The sequence below is a fragment of the Caloenas nicobarica genome, chromosome 9 (assembly GCF_036013445.1).
Source record: "Caloenas nicobarica isolate bCalNic1 chromosome 9, bCalNic1.hap1, whole genome shotgun sequence".
NCBI classification, from domain to species: domain Eukaryota; kingdom Metazoa; phylum Chordata; class Aves; order Columbiformes; family Columbidae; genus Caloenas; species Caloenas nicobarica.
Genome location: NC_088253.1, coordinates 16,936,151 through 16,949,846, shown reverse-complemented (window position 1 = coordinate 16,949,846; position 13,696 = coordinate 16,936,151). Strand labels below are relative to the sequence as shown.

Genomic DNA, 13,696 nt, shown 5'->3' with positions numbered 1-13,696 from the left:
GCCGCGCTTCCGCTTCCGGCCCGCGGGGCACGACGGGAGGGGCGGGCGGGGGGCGGTGGCCGAGCCAACGGCGGCTCCTGCAGGGGACCGGCCGCGATCGGGCCCCGGGCCGGGGAGCCCGCCAGGTCCCGGCTGCCCGCCCCGGGGGGCCCGAGGTGTGTGTCCACCCCCCGCGCTGTCCCGTGGTAGCGAAGCCGTTACAATAAACTGACATCCCGTGCGTGACCACCGGCGTCCCTCACACCGTCCGGGCGGACGGCGCGGTTCGGTGCTGCCCGTTACATTCGTCCGCTCCGAAACACCCAGTGCGGGGGACGAACCCCCTGACCCGGCCCCGGGGGAGGCGGTTTGTGGCGGGGGGATGTGGCCAGCCCCGTCCCCAGCCCAGCAGGGTCCATCCCGCTGCCCCTCGGGTCCGGCTGTCGCTGACACCCTGTCCCAGCCCGTCCCCAGCCGGGCTCCCGCTGCGGGTGGGGACGGTGAAAGCGCCGGCCTGGGCCGGGTCCGCCAGGCAGGGGCTCGCCGGAGACCGGGCGGGGAGCCGGGGCGGGCTGCAGCGGGGCCGAGTGTCCGTGGGGTGCCGGGGAGGGCACGCAGGGCGCGATTTCCCCTCCCCAGCCCCGCGGCAGCCGCGACACCTTCCCCCGTGTCCCCCCTCCCCTCCGCCCCCCAGCCCTGACGTCCTGAGCGCGGCTGCGGGAACACAATGGGGCCCTGAGGAACGCGGCTGCTCCGGCCTGAGGAAGCGGCTGCGGCTTCCTCCGCGCTGCCCTGCCCGGCCCCGGCGCCATGGGCATGTCTGCGGAGGGCGAGCGCGCTGCGAGCCCCAGAGGTAACGGGGACGGTGCGGCCACCCCCGGGGAGCCGGCCGTGCTGGGCAGGGGAGGGATGATGCTGCTGGCTGCATGTTTTGGGGGCTCCCCACCCTCTGCTTTAGCCCTGTGCTAGGGCCGGTGCTTTGTGCTCTTTGCAGGGGGTGCAAGCCCGGCTGTGCCTGCTGCTTATCCCCAAAAACGCTGCCCCCCCGAATCTCCCCGCCTCCCATGCAGGCAGGGTCCCCAACAGAGCAGGAGCTTGGGACTGGTGAGCCCCAAGCTGGGAAATTGCTGTAGGGAAACAAGGGAGCCCCTGGAGGGGCTTAACAGACACGGAGATGAGGTTCTCAGGGACATGGGTTAGTGCCAGGGTTGGGTTAACGGTTGGACTCGGTGATCTAGAGGGTCTTTACCAACCAGAATGATTCTATGAAACAGGCACTGGGGTTGGGGGCTGGCATGTGATAACCGCGCCGGTTCTCAGCCCACTGCGCTGGCCAGAAGGCCGGTGGCACGGCTTCGCACCCCATGCCAAGGGGGACGCCTCGACCCCCCCCAGCTGCGTGGGTGACTTTGGGAAACCAGGAGCCTCCCAGCCTGACCTCAGCCTGCCTCTCTTTAACGCGGGACCTGCCACCTCTCCACCCCTGCTGCTGACTCACTGCTGAAGCCTCAGCCCTGCTGAGGGTTCCTCTGGTGCCGTCAGAGCCCCCTCAAACAACCCAGCGTTGTGCTTGGTGGGGAGCAATGGGGATGTGCGCTCAGCCTGGGGGACAGCCCTAGCTGGCAGGCTCGGTGACAGCTCCACGGGGCAGCCATCTCACTGCCACTGTCACAACCCCAGTCTGTGGCGGTGGCATCTTGGGGGGTTCCCCATGGAAGGACCCACTTGCTGCCGTGCTGTCCAGCTTCCCACATCTGGGTGTGCTTGGACATCGCTGGCGACCAGCTTCCTGCCACTGGCCTCAGGAGCCCCTGCCCCGCTTCGTTTCACTCCTTAACCCGGGCTTCATCCCCAGAGGAGGAGTGGCCAGAAGCGGAGAAGGCTGAGAAACTGGCGAGAGGAGCCGCTCTGAAATGGGCTTCAGGGGTATTCTATCGCCCCGAGAAACTGGAGGGACTTGGGCAGTACCGGAACCGAGAGACGCAGAGGAACAGCTCCATCCAGTCCCGGCTGAAGGTGGGTGTTTGCTGCAGCCCGTGGACACCCGCAACCTCCCCAAGCGGGGTTCCCTGCCAGGGTCCCCTCTTCTGCCTTTAGTCCTCTTTGTGTCCACTTCTGGCAAAATCTTGTCCTTCAGCTGGCGCTTGGTGGGAGAAATGCAATTGTTTTGTGTGGAAAAGATCTGGTAAAAGGTCTGCCCCCACCTGCAGGTCCCACAGGGGAAACTCCATCTCTACACACACCTGTAAGGGCTGTTGCCCTGTGTGCACCCCTCCTGCTCAGGGCGACCCTTTTTACATCACCCGAGGAATGACTGATTAACCTCGAGACTCGATCAGCCTGAGCACCCCAACCTTCTTTTGATTATTTTGGAGATGGTTTCTCTTACCCTGAATGTGGGTGAATTGTCCAGAAGGCAACTTCTTTTAAGTGATGTCACCTCAGGGATTTTGAAGGAGGGTTCATACGGCCACTGAGGTGTTTTATGCCATTGATTTGCCTTGTGGGGCACATGGGGACCCTCTGGCCTGTAATGTTTTTGCAGAAACAAAGTAAACTTTTAAAATGGAAAGGAGACATCTGTTTCCTGCTCACCCTGCTGCCTTAGTCACCCCAAAGGAATGCCCTTCTCCCACCTCCTGCACAGCAGCCATTGCCCCAGACCCCATAAATAGTCACTGTGACTCAGTTTACCCCTAGGGGGGGTGCAGTGAGCCATGCCTGCTGCTGGAGCAGCTTTCTTGAAGCTGGGTATGCTTGGGTCTGGTGGGATGGAGTCATGGCGGAAGGTCTGGGAGTTATGCTGGTGTGGTGGCAGATGTGACCTTGTGGGGCTGGGTGAGTGCATGCAAGAGAGACCTGGCAAGACTGGGACAAACGGTGCGCGAGTCCTCCAGCCTTTGAGAGCTTCCCCACTGCCCCTCCGTCCTCTTCTGCTCCCCAGTCAACTGTCCAGTCCTACCTGGAGGGGGTAAGTGTGGGGCTGGAGCAGCTGCGGTCGGCGGCCCGGGAGGTGCAGAACGTGTCCCAGGACCTGGGGGCTGCGCGGTGGGCCCTGCTCGACAGCGCGGACCGCTTCCAAGGCTTCCAGCAGATGCGGGTGCTGATGGCAGAGCACATGCAGCTGGCCTCGGTGGTCCAGGTGCTGCCCCAGCTCTTCTCGGGTAAGGCACTGGCCTAGTCCTCGTGGATTTGGGCTGGAAGGCACTGGGGAGAATTCCAGTCCACCCCTGGGCTCCATGCAGGGCTGGCGGCGAAGCTCAAGCAGTTTGCTGTGGCTTTGCTGGTTGGGTTTGGAAAGTCTCCGTGGATGGAGATGCCACCACCACCCAGGACCCAATCCAGCATGGTGTCCCCAGATCTCAGACCCTTTCCCTCACCATGACCCCGGTGCTGAGCCCCTTTGCCCCCCACACTCAATCCTGGCATCTCTCCTCCCTCTCCCACAGTCCACGAGGTTTTTTCCCACACCCTGCAGCTCCTCCGTGAGCAGAACCTCCTGGAGGCCCACGCAGAGCTCATGATGATGGAGCACCTCCGGGACAACATCCTCTCCCAGCTGCACCTCCGTGGGCTCTCCAGCGCCCAGGCGACTGTGCTGTCCTACTTCAGTGGCCTACAGGAGCTCAACGAGAGCCTGGCCAAGCAGCTGTGGGACATTGTGGGCAGCAGCCTGCAGCTGGTACGCGATGACCCAGCTCTCTTTGTCACTGCTGTAAGGATCATTGAGCGGGAGGAGAAAATAGATGATACTCTGCTCCTGGAGGCCACCTTCCTGCCCCCTGGCCGCCCAAAGGGCTGGAGGCAGAAGTTTTACCACGTTCTTCAGGAGACCATCACAGGAGCCCACTTCCGCACCACCCCCATGGATGCTGAGGGGTCAGGGCTGGCCAGGCACCTGGCGGTGCTGCAGAAGGACATCGTGTCCAATCTGCATGTGGTGAAGGACCTGATGGTCCAGTGCGTCCCGGCTCACTACAACATCCTCAGCATCTGCACCACCACATACCACCAGGCTCTCACCAGCCACCTCCAGGACATCCTCCGAGAGGACCTGGACAAACAGGCACTTTTCCTCCTCCTTGAGTGGGCACTTCGTGTGTACCCCAGGTCAGCACCATCCCCAGCACCCATTGGGTTGTCCACGAGCACACAGAGGGGTTGGGAAGGCAGTTCTGGCTGCCTGGGAGTGACCACTGGGAGGGCAGAGAGAGAGGTAGGAACTGTTGGAAAACACAGGTCTTCCAAGCCTGTCCCACCTCTGCCCTCCAGCCCAGACATGATGGGTCACCCTGACCTTCTCCCAGAAGTGGACGTTTCTGCTCTGGGTCCCTTGATGTCCCCTGAGCTTGTGGATCAGACAGAGAGGAAATACGTGGTGAAGGTCAAGGTGCGTGAGTGGGACAGCACATGTGCAATGGGTACGGGGACCCAACCACCACCACTGTGTTGGCAACTGCTCTGACAGCAGCAGGAGACCATGAGCCTGTGGGACAAGGCCTGGGACTCGCTGCTGTGCTGTGTGTTGGGTCTCCAGGGAGTTGGTACCTGATTTCTTGGGCTGAGTGTGGTAGGTATCCATCCCACAGGCTAGTGTGCTCGAGTGGATGCAGAGGACCCTGGAGGTGGAGTTCAAGGAGTGGTTCAGGGAAGAGGAACCTGAGACAGACCATCAGGGCTTCTTCCAGTCAGCTCTGCCCGTCATTGTCATGCAGGTGGGTCCCCAGCACCGTGGGGCATGGCCATGCTGAGAGCCCCCCAAAAAGGGGGTCATGGCCTGCAGCCTCTTGCCGACTCACCTCTGCTCTCCTCTCCCTCTGCAGATGCTGAATGAGAATATCCAGGTAGCCTCCTTGATCACCGACTCTTTGCAGCAGAAGGTCTACAACATGGCCTTGGAGGAGCTGGAGGTGTTTCTGGGCCGGTCAGTGGAGGCCCTCGCACCCCTGCCCATCTTCCCAGAGCCTGGGTCCCCTTGTCCAAGCACCACAGGCTGATGGTGGAGATCTGCCACGGGGAGCCCTGCACTCACCCAGTAGGCTCAGCAGGGGCTACCCATGGGGCTACTGTCTCAGCCCTTGGGGCCATCAGCTCCCTGGGCTTGCTGTCCCAAGTGCTTCTGGACCCTGCTCTCCTGAGGGGTCCAGAATGTGTCCCACTGTCCCACTCTGCCCAACAACCTGTCACTCTCCAACTGGCAGCAGGATCTGGAAAGAGCCGAGTGAGCTGGGAGGGTTGTGGGAGGTCCACATGCCCCCAAGAGCATCCCAGCTCCAGGTCCTTGCGGTGAGATGTCCAGGGCTCTGCCCACCCATCACTGTTGACTCGTTGTGTTGCAGCCTGCGGGAAGCCCTCGTGCAATGCGGGAAGGAGCACCAGAAGGACCGTGCCACCCCCAAGTACTATGTCTCCTACCTGCTGGCCATGCTCAACAACAACCTGGCTCTCAGGTAACATCCACCAGCACCTTGTAGCTCTTGTAACGACCCCACCACCCACAAGGAAGCCATATCCTCCCCATGCCCCTGTGGGACCAGTGTCCCCACTGAGCTTCCCAGGCTACTGGTCCCCTCCTTTGCCTCTCTCTCCCAGCTCCTCTGTCTCCTCCCTGCACTCTGACACTGCCCGCAGAGAAGTCCCCGCGTCCCTCCAGGCTGCTCTAGACAGGACACAGAAGAAAACCTGCCAGCTGCTGCTGGAGGAGCTGCTCCTGGACCTGCAGGTACATTTGTCCCCAGCCCCTGCAGCTGGCAGGGCTGCAGCAAACTTGGCCCCAGCAAGACCAGCCCCCTGCTACACGCCCAGGCATGGGCATATTCCTGCCCAGGATCCCTGTGACGTACCCCGTGGCCTCCTATCATCCTGCAGACATCTCTGCCAGCCTGACTCCCAGACCTCGATAAACTGCCCGCAGCTCACCCCGTGTCTGTCGGCAGCCAGCACCGCCCTGTATCGCTGGGGCAGATGGTTCAGGTCCCCAAATCACTAACTGACAGGGACCGGGAGCCACAGCCGTCTAGGGCTGCCTCACGTTCCTTTTTATGGTTATTTCGTGGCAGAAAACCAACAGGAGAGAGGCAACATCCGTGCAGAGGATACAAGCCCGTGTATGACTGCCCGAGTTGTTTCCTGCCAGTGTAGTCAAATTTAGCTTTCCTGGAGTCTGGACCAAAAATCTGGAATCATCAACAGCATTGCTATTTAGGGCTTGAATGCCATGAAAACAAAGGAGCAGCTAAAAAGGTGAAATGCTCACAGGCAGCGTGGAGGCCACTGTGGCCCCAGCAGAGAGGGAACGTCTGCCTGCAGGCAGGAAGACGGGCAAGGACAGCAGGGCAGGAGGAGGTCAAAGCCCTCAGCCAAAAACATGTTATGTCTACACAAGGGAAGTGAAGAGGAATGGAAATTAAAAAGAAAATCACAGCAGGACAGGCAGAGAGTGTGTGGAGAGTAACTTGCCGCCCAGACTTCAGGTGCTGCCCATGATGGGGCATCATGACCCAGAAAAAAACCCAAAATGTGGATTTCAGAGTGTCAGGGAGGAGCAGCCGCAGTGTACTTCCATAATCTCCTAATCTGGACCACTCTTGTATTTTTATGCTGATTTTGGCTGGCAGCAGAGCCTTGGGGGTTTTGCAAGGCAAAGCGGATGTGCCACCAGCAGTGGGTGGGCAGCACCAGGGGGTGTCATCCTGCCCTACAGCTGCTGCAAGAGCGATGCGATGTGGGGTGCCCCACACGGCTCCTCTGCTTCTTGCAGCCCCTCTGCCTGCAGCTGCCATCCCGCAAGTGGCTCTCCGGGTCCCAGCTCGTCAGCAGCATGTGCGAAGTGATTGACAAGTACGCAAAGGACTTCTCCCGCGTCAGGAAACCCGTCTTCATGGTAGGGGTGCTGTGAGGCATCCTTCAAATGGCTGCTTGACTGTTAGGAGAGGAGATTGGGAGGTTGGGTGCCATGCTGGGGTGCAGGGGCTGTGGTTGCTGCTGGGTTTGCTGGAGAGCCTGTATCCTCCGGAGCAGCTGTGAGGACACCGTCATGCAGAGATGTTCAGGGTTTCCCCCCACATTCAGCTACCTTCTCTGCCCCTCTGGCCAGGGGACTCCCCAGCAGGTTGTCCCCACAGCGTGGTGTTGCATCCAGCCCCTTTCCCCTCTGTCTTTCCATGGGCACTTGAGGTCCGACACCCAGGCGATGCCCGGCACTAACAGCTCTCCCCTGCCCAGCTCCTGCTGACGGAGAGCGAGCTCCTGGTGACGAGCCAGTACCTGCGGGCGCTCATGCAGAAGAAGATGGTGTGCAAGAGCAAAGAGGAGCGGGGCCAGCTCTGCGACCGCCTGCTGCAGGACGCCACGCAGCTCCGGGAGCTCTTCTGTGGCCTGGTGAGAGGTGCCTGGGTGCGATGGGGAGCCGGGCTGGGCTGTGGGTGGGGAGCATCGCACGGCGAGGTCTGTGCAAGGAGCTCAGAGCTCCCCTCTGTCACCCCCCTGCTCCCCTCCAGCCCACAGCAGATGGGTTGGGTCTGTCAGCCCATGAATGAGACAGGACTGTCTCACTTGGGCAGTTGTGAAGCCAAGATGGGAGGAACTGGCTTAGAGAGGAGCTATGCATTTAAATATCTCAGGGGTGGATGTCAAGAGGTTGGGACCAGACTCTCTTTAGTGGTGCCCAATGATAGGATGAGGGGCACAGGCACAGACTGAAGCACAGGAAGTTCCATTTGAACATGAGGAGAAACTTCTTTACTTTGAGGTGCCAGAGCCCTGGGACAGGCTGCCCAGAGAGGCTGTGGAGTCCCCTTCTCTGGAGACATTCAAACCCACCTGGACACATTCTTGTGTGATCTGCTCTGGTGAACCTGATTTAGCAGGTGGGTTGGACCAGATGATCTCCAGAGGTCCCTTCCAACCCCAACCAGTTTGTGATTCTGTGACTTGGGGGACCATCCACCCCGCCCAGCACAGATCAGTGAGGCTGCAGAGCCTTGGCTCACCTGGCCCCCATCGATGGGACACACTGAATGGGAAGACACCAGCTGCAAGGAGCCAGGTCCCCACGTGGGCGCTGAGAACCGGGCTGCGTCTCAGCAGCCACCGTGGTCGCCTCGTCCTGGTCTCACATGAGGCCACTCTCCCTCCCAGGGTCTGGACCGCAGCCAGCAGAGCCTGGAGGCCGTCTTTGCCCTGCGGGAGCTGATCTGCCTCAAGGACCCGGCACTACTCAGCCTGGAGGTGCTGGGCTTCACCACCAAGTACCCCGATGTCAGGTAAGAAGCACAGCTCTGCCCTCCCGTGATGTGGGGTAGGTGTGAGTCTGCCCAGAGGTGCGAGGTTTGGGCTGGACCCCGTGAGATTACGCTGCAGAGCAGGCAGAAACCTGGGGGTTTTTCCCCTCTTCCCTGAGGTTTCATTTTCCCATGCTTTAGATTTGAGGGGTTCTTGCAAAGTTCCAAGGGCAAAGATGTAAAGGAAAAAGCAGTTGTGCTGTGGCATTCACCCACCTTTGGTGGCCAAAAAAAGCATGAGAAATCAAACCAAATTGGAAATAACAGAGTCATCTGAAACCCACAAAATGTCAAAACCAAATTCACAAGGTTTGTGGGGTTATTTTCAAGCAAATTTTAAAGTTGGCTGGTGCAAAGTACCAGCTCTCCCCTGGCCTCAGCTCAGCTTCTCTGGATCGTGGGAGGTTTGCGGGACACGAGCCCTGTGGACGGTGCCATGGGCCAGCAGCACCCGGACTCACCTCTTGCTCTCTGCCCAGCGACGAGCACATCTCCACCTTGCTGGATCTGCGGGGTGACGTCTCCAAGGAGGTGCGGCACATGGTGCTGGAAATGATGGCACAGCACCCCCAGGTCCTGCCCAAGAGCTACCGGCCCATCTTCAGCACCATCCTGGTCCCCGCGCCGGAGCTGCCCTTCTGCCTTCGCAAGGGCAAGTGTGCCTGACGCTGTGCCCACAGCCCGCTCCCTGCTGTCCCCATGGATGTGTGGACCACACAGGACATCTCTGAGGAGAGCGGAGATGACACGTGGCATCTCCTACGTGCAGCACCTTGCCCTGCGTTGGGGACAGTCTGGACACGTGCCATCCTGCTCTGGTCTTGCCTCACTGAACTGACTGTCCCCTGCAAGCACCAGTCCTGGGAGACCTGTGTCAGGAGAAAATCGACCCATAGCGATTTTTCTGGCCTGCGGAGGCAGGAATTGAGGCTGCTCAGGCCTGGCCTATTGCCTGCAGGAGAAAGAGGAGCCACAGAGCAAAGGACAGGAATCTGTAGCTGGGGTGAGTCCACGTCTCCATGGGGCTGCAGACATATTTGAGTTTCCCCAAGTCTCCAGACAGCCTTCTGAGCCAGCATGTCCTGGCCGTGGAGCCTGTTACCACCCCAGCTCCAGGGCAGACTGGAGCCTTGCTAGACCTGGGCTTGCAGGAGGGTTTTAGCCATAGGAGGTCTTCCTCTGTTTTGGCTCAGCCCAGAGGTCTGGTGTTGCTGCTGCACCAGCCTGGGCCCTGCATGGACAGTGGAGAGCAGCTCAGCCAGCTCATCGTGGCTCATGGCCGCAGAGGAGAAGGGACAAGGGGGTCTCATTGCCCTGGGTGGTGCTGCCAACCCTGTTCCTGCTGGCGTGAAGGGACAGCTCTGAGTTCTGCTGACCTGCCCAACTGCTGGCCCCAGACAGGACTGGAGTCCAAGACATTCGAGCCTCCTGGAGAGCATGAACTGAGTTGCGTCTGGTGTGCTGAGCATCCTCCTGTCCCAAGGTTCCTCCATGATGGGCAGCACCACCCCGCACCCTGGCTGTCCCTCCATCCACTGCTGTGATGGTCATCTCCTCCCCAGCTGCCATGTGAAGATCAGGAGCAAAGCCTGTTCCTGTGCTCCATCCTTGTGCCCAGTGCCTGCAGCACCCTGGGAGGGCTCCACGCTCTGCCATGCTGTCCTTGCATGGCACCACCGCCAGAAATAAAGGCCTGAGCTCTGCAATCTCTCACCGGTGTCCGGGCTCTGCTCCCCAGCGGGTCGGGGCAGGGATGAGGGTGTAGGGGTGGCACAGAGACAGGGGGGATCCATCCCTATGCTCAGCATCACCCCAAGGATGGCTCCCTGCCCCCAGCGCCACCCTGGGAGCATCACCCAGGGACATGGGGATGGTGGAGACACTACGTACCCTCTGTGTCCAGGCTGGAGAGGACCATGCTGTTCCCCATCATGCAGCCCTGGGGCAAGGGGTCAGGCAGCAGCAGAAGCGGGGGGATGCTCAGGTGGAGGGGTCAACCTCAGCTGGTGAGGTGCCCGCTGTCCTGGTCCTCGTGCTGTGCTCGTCCAGCTCTCCACGCTGTCTCCCACTTGCCTGGGAAGGTGTCTGCCCTCCCCACCTGCCCCGTTGGCTCTGGGACACGCTCACCTGCACCAGGGTCATGGTTCAAGGGGTGGCCCTGGGAACATCCATCTGGGACCAGCACTGTCCGAAGCCAGGGCTTCATGGCCACATGGAACAACAGCCCTGGTGCCAACAGCTCTGAAATGGGCCTGGGGACGTGGTGACCTCCCACACCACAAGCACTGCTGTGTGTCCCAGCACATCCAGCCCCACTGCTACCCAGCCGTGTGCCCACAAGCAGCACCCTGTGTCCCCCATCACAGCCCTGCAGTGCTCTCCTTCTCCAGCTCCACCAGCTGCCAAGCACCCCAGGGTGCCTTTAGACAGCATGTTCCCATGTCACCACGTGCATGGGGCAAGGTAGGTGCCAGGTGTGGCCCATCACTGCTGCTGCAGCTGGCAGAAAGCAGGAGGGTGACCTTGTCCTGCTGGGCTATGAGCCACACGGCTCCTGGCTGCTCTATAAAGCTGGTGGCCCCTGGGGCACAGCTGTGTCTTCCCAGGATGGCGCTTCTGTGGGCAGTTGCCTGCCTGGCGCTTGCCAGCACCGTCTCAGGTAAGTGCTGCCTGCAGGTGTGGGGAGGTCCTTGGGGTGCAGCAGGACTGGGGCACCCCGAGGATGGTGACTCAAAGCCACCTGCGCTGGAACAGGCAGCACCCAGGCACAAGCCCTGAGCTTTCGGTGTCCCCCTTGTACCCCTCTCGCTCTCCTGCAGGCTGTGGGGTGCCGATCATCAGCCCCTCGGTGCACAACAGTGAGAGGATCATCAACGGGCACGATGCGGTGCCAGGCTCGTGGCCCTGGCAGGTGTCCCTGCGGGTATGGCACTTTCCCACTCCCCAGGCAGGGTTGGTGCCGTAAGCACTGCGGTGGCATGGCACAGCGAGCTGGGCAGGCACCAAGAAGACCTGTGACACTCTGTCTGCCCATAGTTTTGAGGGGGCTTAGTCTGTCCAGCCCAGCTCTTCCTCCCTTTTTCCTCCCCAGACCCGTTTGGGATCCCACTTCTGCGGCGGCTCCTTGATCAACGAGAATTGGGTCGTCACGGCTGCCCACTGCGAATTCAAGTGAGGAGTGGTGCCCAGCCAGCCCATGGCTGGCCAGCTGGCAGGGCAGGGGCTTTGGGATGCACTGGGCATTGCCGAGTGGTGCTTGGGACAGCCCCAAAAGCTGGCACCCTGAGAAGTGAGCAGCCCGGGACTCCCACCCTAGCTGTCCCCATGGTGGCCTCCCTTAGGCACACGGTGCCCCACGCCCGCAGTGGCTCCTGGTCCTGCTCCCACGCCTCCCCCTGACTCCCGTACCTCTTGCAGCCGATACACCGATGTCGTCGTCCTTGGGCAATATGATCGCAGCTCCAGGGCAGAGTCCGTTCAAGTGAAGTCTGTGGCCAAGGTGAGCCGGGGTGACATGGCTGTGGTCCTGGGACACGGCTGGAGCTGCGACAGGGGTGAAAGTGCTACGGTATTTCTTGACAGGTCGTCACAAACCCCAACTGGGACTCAGAGACCCTCAACAACGACATTGCCCTGCTGAAGCTCTCCTCGCCCGCCCAGCTGGGACTCCGTGTCTCCCCCGTCTGCCTGCCCCCCGCCAACCTGGTTCTGTCCAGCAACCTCCAGTGTGTCACCACCGGCTGGGGACGCGACAGCATCTACTGTACGTACGCCACAGCCTCCGGCAGTGGGTGCCCAGGGGCACCTGGCGGGGGGGGTGACACTGTGTGCATGTGGGGAGGGGGCAGTTGTGCAGGTAACTCTGGGCACGTACAAGTGCAGCCAAAAAGGCCAATCTCGGGCTGCACCCAAAGGAGTGTGGCCAGCAGGGCGAGGGAGGTCATTCTGCTCCTCTGCTCTGGTGAGACCCCCCTGCAGTGCTGGTCCAGCTCTGGGGTCCTCAGCACAGGACAGACATGGACCTGCTGGAGAGGGGCCAGAGGAGCCACAGAAATTATCCGAGGCTGGAACAGCTCTGCTGGGAGGACAGGCTGAGAGAGTTGGGGCGTTCAGCCTGGAGAAGAGAAGGCTCCAGGGAGACCTTATTGCGGTCTTTCTGTACTTAAAAGGGGCCTGTAAGAAAGATGGGGACAAACTTTTTAGCAGGGCCTGTTGTGATAGGACAAGGGGCGATGGTTTTAAACTAAGGGAGGGGAGATTCAGGCTGGACATGAGGAAGAAATTCTTTACACCGAGGGTGGTGAGACACTGGCCCAGGTTGCCCAGAGAGGTGGTGGATGGCGCATGCCTGGAGACATCCCAGGCCAGGCTGGACGGGGCTCTGAGCAACCTGAGCTGGTGAAGATGTCCCTGCTCAGGGCAGGGGTGGCACTGGGTGAGCTTTGAAGGTCCCTTCCAACCCAAACTACTCTGTGATTCTAAGTGTGCACATGCGTGTGTTGGTGTAAGCGTGGATGTCGGTGTGTGCTCAGCAGGAGGGTGCGTGTGCACCCCTGAAGTGAATGTGCAGGGGCACAAGCTCGCCCTTGCTCGGGGCTGTTTGCATGAGATGATCAGGCCTGGGTAAGAAGGGACACTTTGGCACAGAGGCAGAAAGCGCTTCGCATGGCAGCACCCATATCTGGGAGCATGCCCAGGGTGTCTGTGCACTCCCAAAGGCTCCAGGAGACCCACCGACAACCCGGGTGATTCAATGGTGCTTCTTTCCCCCAGCCCAAGCCTCAGCCGTGCTCCTGCAGCAGGTGTCCCTGCCCTTGGTCTCCTCGAGCCAGTGCGCGCTGTACTGGGGCAACGAGATCACCAGCTCCATGCTGTGTGCCGGCGGGGCTGGCGCCTCCTCCTGCCAGGTAAGGAGCCAAGGTCCTGCTGCACCACAGGGACGAGAAGGAGGAGGACAGTGGGGAATTCCATCTACAGACCCAGAAATTTAACTGTGTCCAGGGGACCAGGCAGTGGGGGTGGCAGGGACCAGTTTGGAGCACATGCTGGGACCACTAAGCAGGTGATGTTTTCTCCACAGGGTGACTCCGGCGGACCTCTGGTATACCAGAATGGGGGCATCTGGACCTTGATCGGCATTGTCTCCTGGGGAAATAGCAACTGCAACGTCAACGTGCCCGCCGTCTACACCCGCGTGAGCGAGTTCCGAAACTGGATCGACTACATTGTTGCTCAGGGATAGAGCCGGTGCCGGAGCGATCCCGTCTCCCGCACGGTGCGCTCAGCAGAGCCGGCGAGGGGCTGAGCTGGCAGCAAGGCGCTCCACCTCGCAGAGTAAAGTGTGAGCATTTGCTTGTACCAGGTGCTGCCTCTGGCTCCTTTCCCTGTGCGATGCAGACTGGTACAGAGGGTGCACGGGGGAAGTTTGGGGCACC

The 13,696-nt window shown here is 60.8% G+C and overlaps 2 protein-coding genes across 3 annotated transcripts; both read left to right on the top strand.

The window, feature by feature from the left end:
* Positions 1-535: 535 nt before the first annotated feature.
* On the top strand, positions 536-10,160 carry EXOC3L1 (exocyst complex component 3 like 1). 2 transcript variants are annotated; one of them, XM_065640904.1, is made up of 13 exons: positions 536-832; positions 1,835-1,995; positions 2,924-3,143; positions 3,429-4,089; positions 4,252-4,369; positions 4,569-4,694; positions 4,803-4,903; positions 5,319-5,429; positions 5,572-5,701; positions 6,740-6,862; positions 7,204-7,359; positions 8,119-8,243; positions 8,741-10,160. In XM_065640904.1, the coding sequence occupies exons 1-13, from the start codon at positions 790-792 to the stop codon at positions 8,925-8,927; spliced, it is 2,262 nt and encodes a 753-aa protein (XP_065496976.1). In that variant the 5' UTR covers positions 536-789; the 3' UTR covers positions 8,928-10,160. The 2 variants fall into 2 exon arrangements, with proteins under 2 accessions (XP_065496976.1, XP_065496977.1); XM_065640905.1 differs by lacking the exon at positions 2,924-3,143.
* A 708-nt stretch (positions 10,161-10,868) lies between these two features.
* Positions 10,869-13,503, top strand: CTRL (chymotrypsin like). Its single transcript, XM_065641125.1, has 7 exons — positions 10,869-10,920; positions 11,081-11,184; positions 11,353-11,432; positions 11,679-11,760; positions 11,844-12,024; positions 13,035-13,168; positions 13,342-13,503. Exons 1-7 carry the CDS (start codon positions 10,869-10,871, stop codon positions 13,501-13,503), a joined length of 795 nt encoding a protein of 264 aa, XP_065497197.1.
* The last annotated feature ends 193 nt before the right edge of the window (positions 13,504-13,696 follow it).

Bases quoted from the DNA above. Each gene is read 5' to 3' on its own strand.
- EXOC3L1 (XM_065640904.1), top strand. From the start codon at position 790: ATGGGCATGTCTGCGGAGGGCGAGCGCGCTGCGAGCCCCAGAG. The intron at 3,144-3,428 runs GTAAGGCACTGG...CCTCTCCCACAG, and splicing joins GCTGCCCCAGCTCTTCTCGG to TCCACGAGGTTTTTTCCCAC. The intron at 5,702-6,739 runs GTACATTTGTCC...TGCTTCTTGCAG, and splicing joins AGCTGCTCCTGGACCTGCAG to CCCCTCTGCCTGCAGCTGCC.
- CTRL (XM_065641125.1), top strand. From the start codon at position 10,869: ATGGCGCTTCTGTGGGCAGTTGCCTGCCTGGCGCTTGCCAGCACCGTC. The intron at 11,185-11,352 runs GTATGGCACTTT...TTTCCTCCCCAG, and splicing joins CCTGGCAGGTGTCCCTGCGG to ACCCGTTTGGGATCCCACTT. The intron at 12,025-13,034 runs GTACGTACGCCA...TCTTTCCCCCAG, and splicing joins GGGACGCGACAGCATCTACT to CCCAAGCCTCAGCCGTGCTC.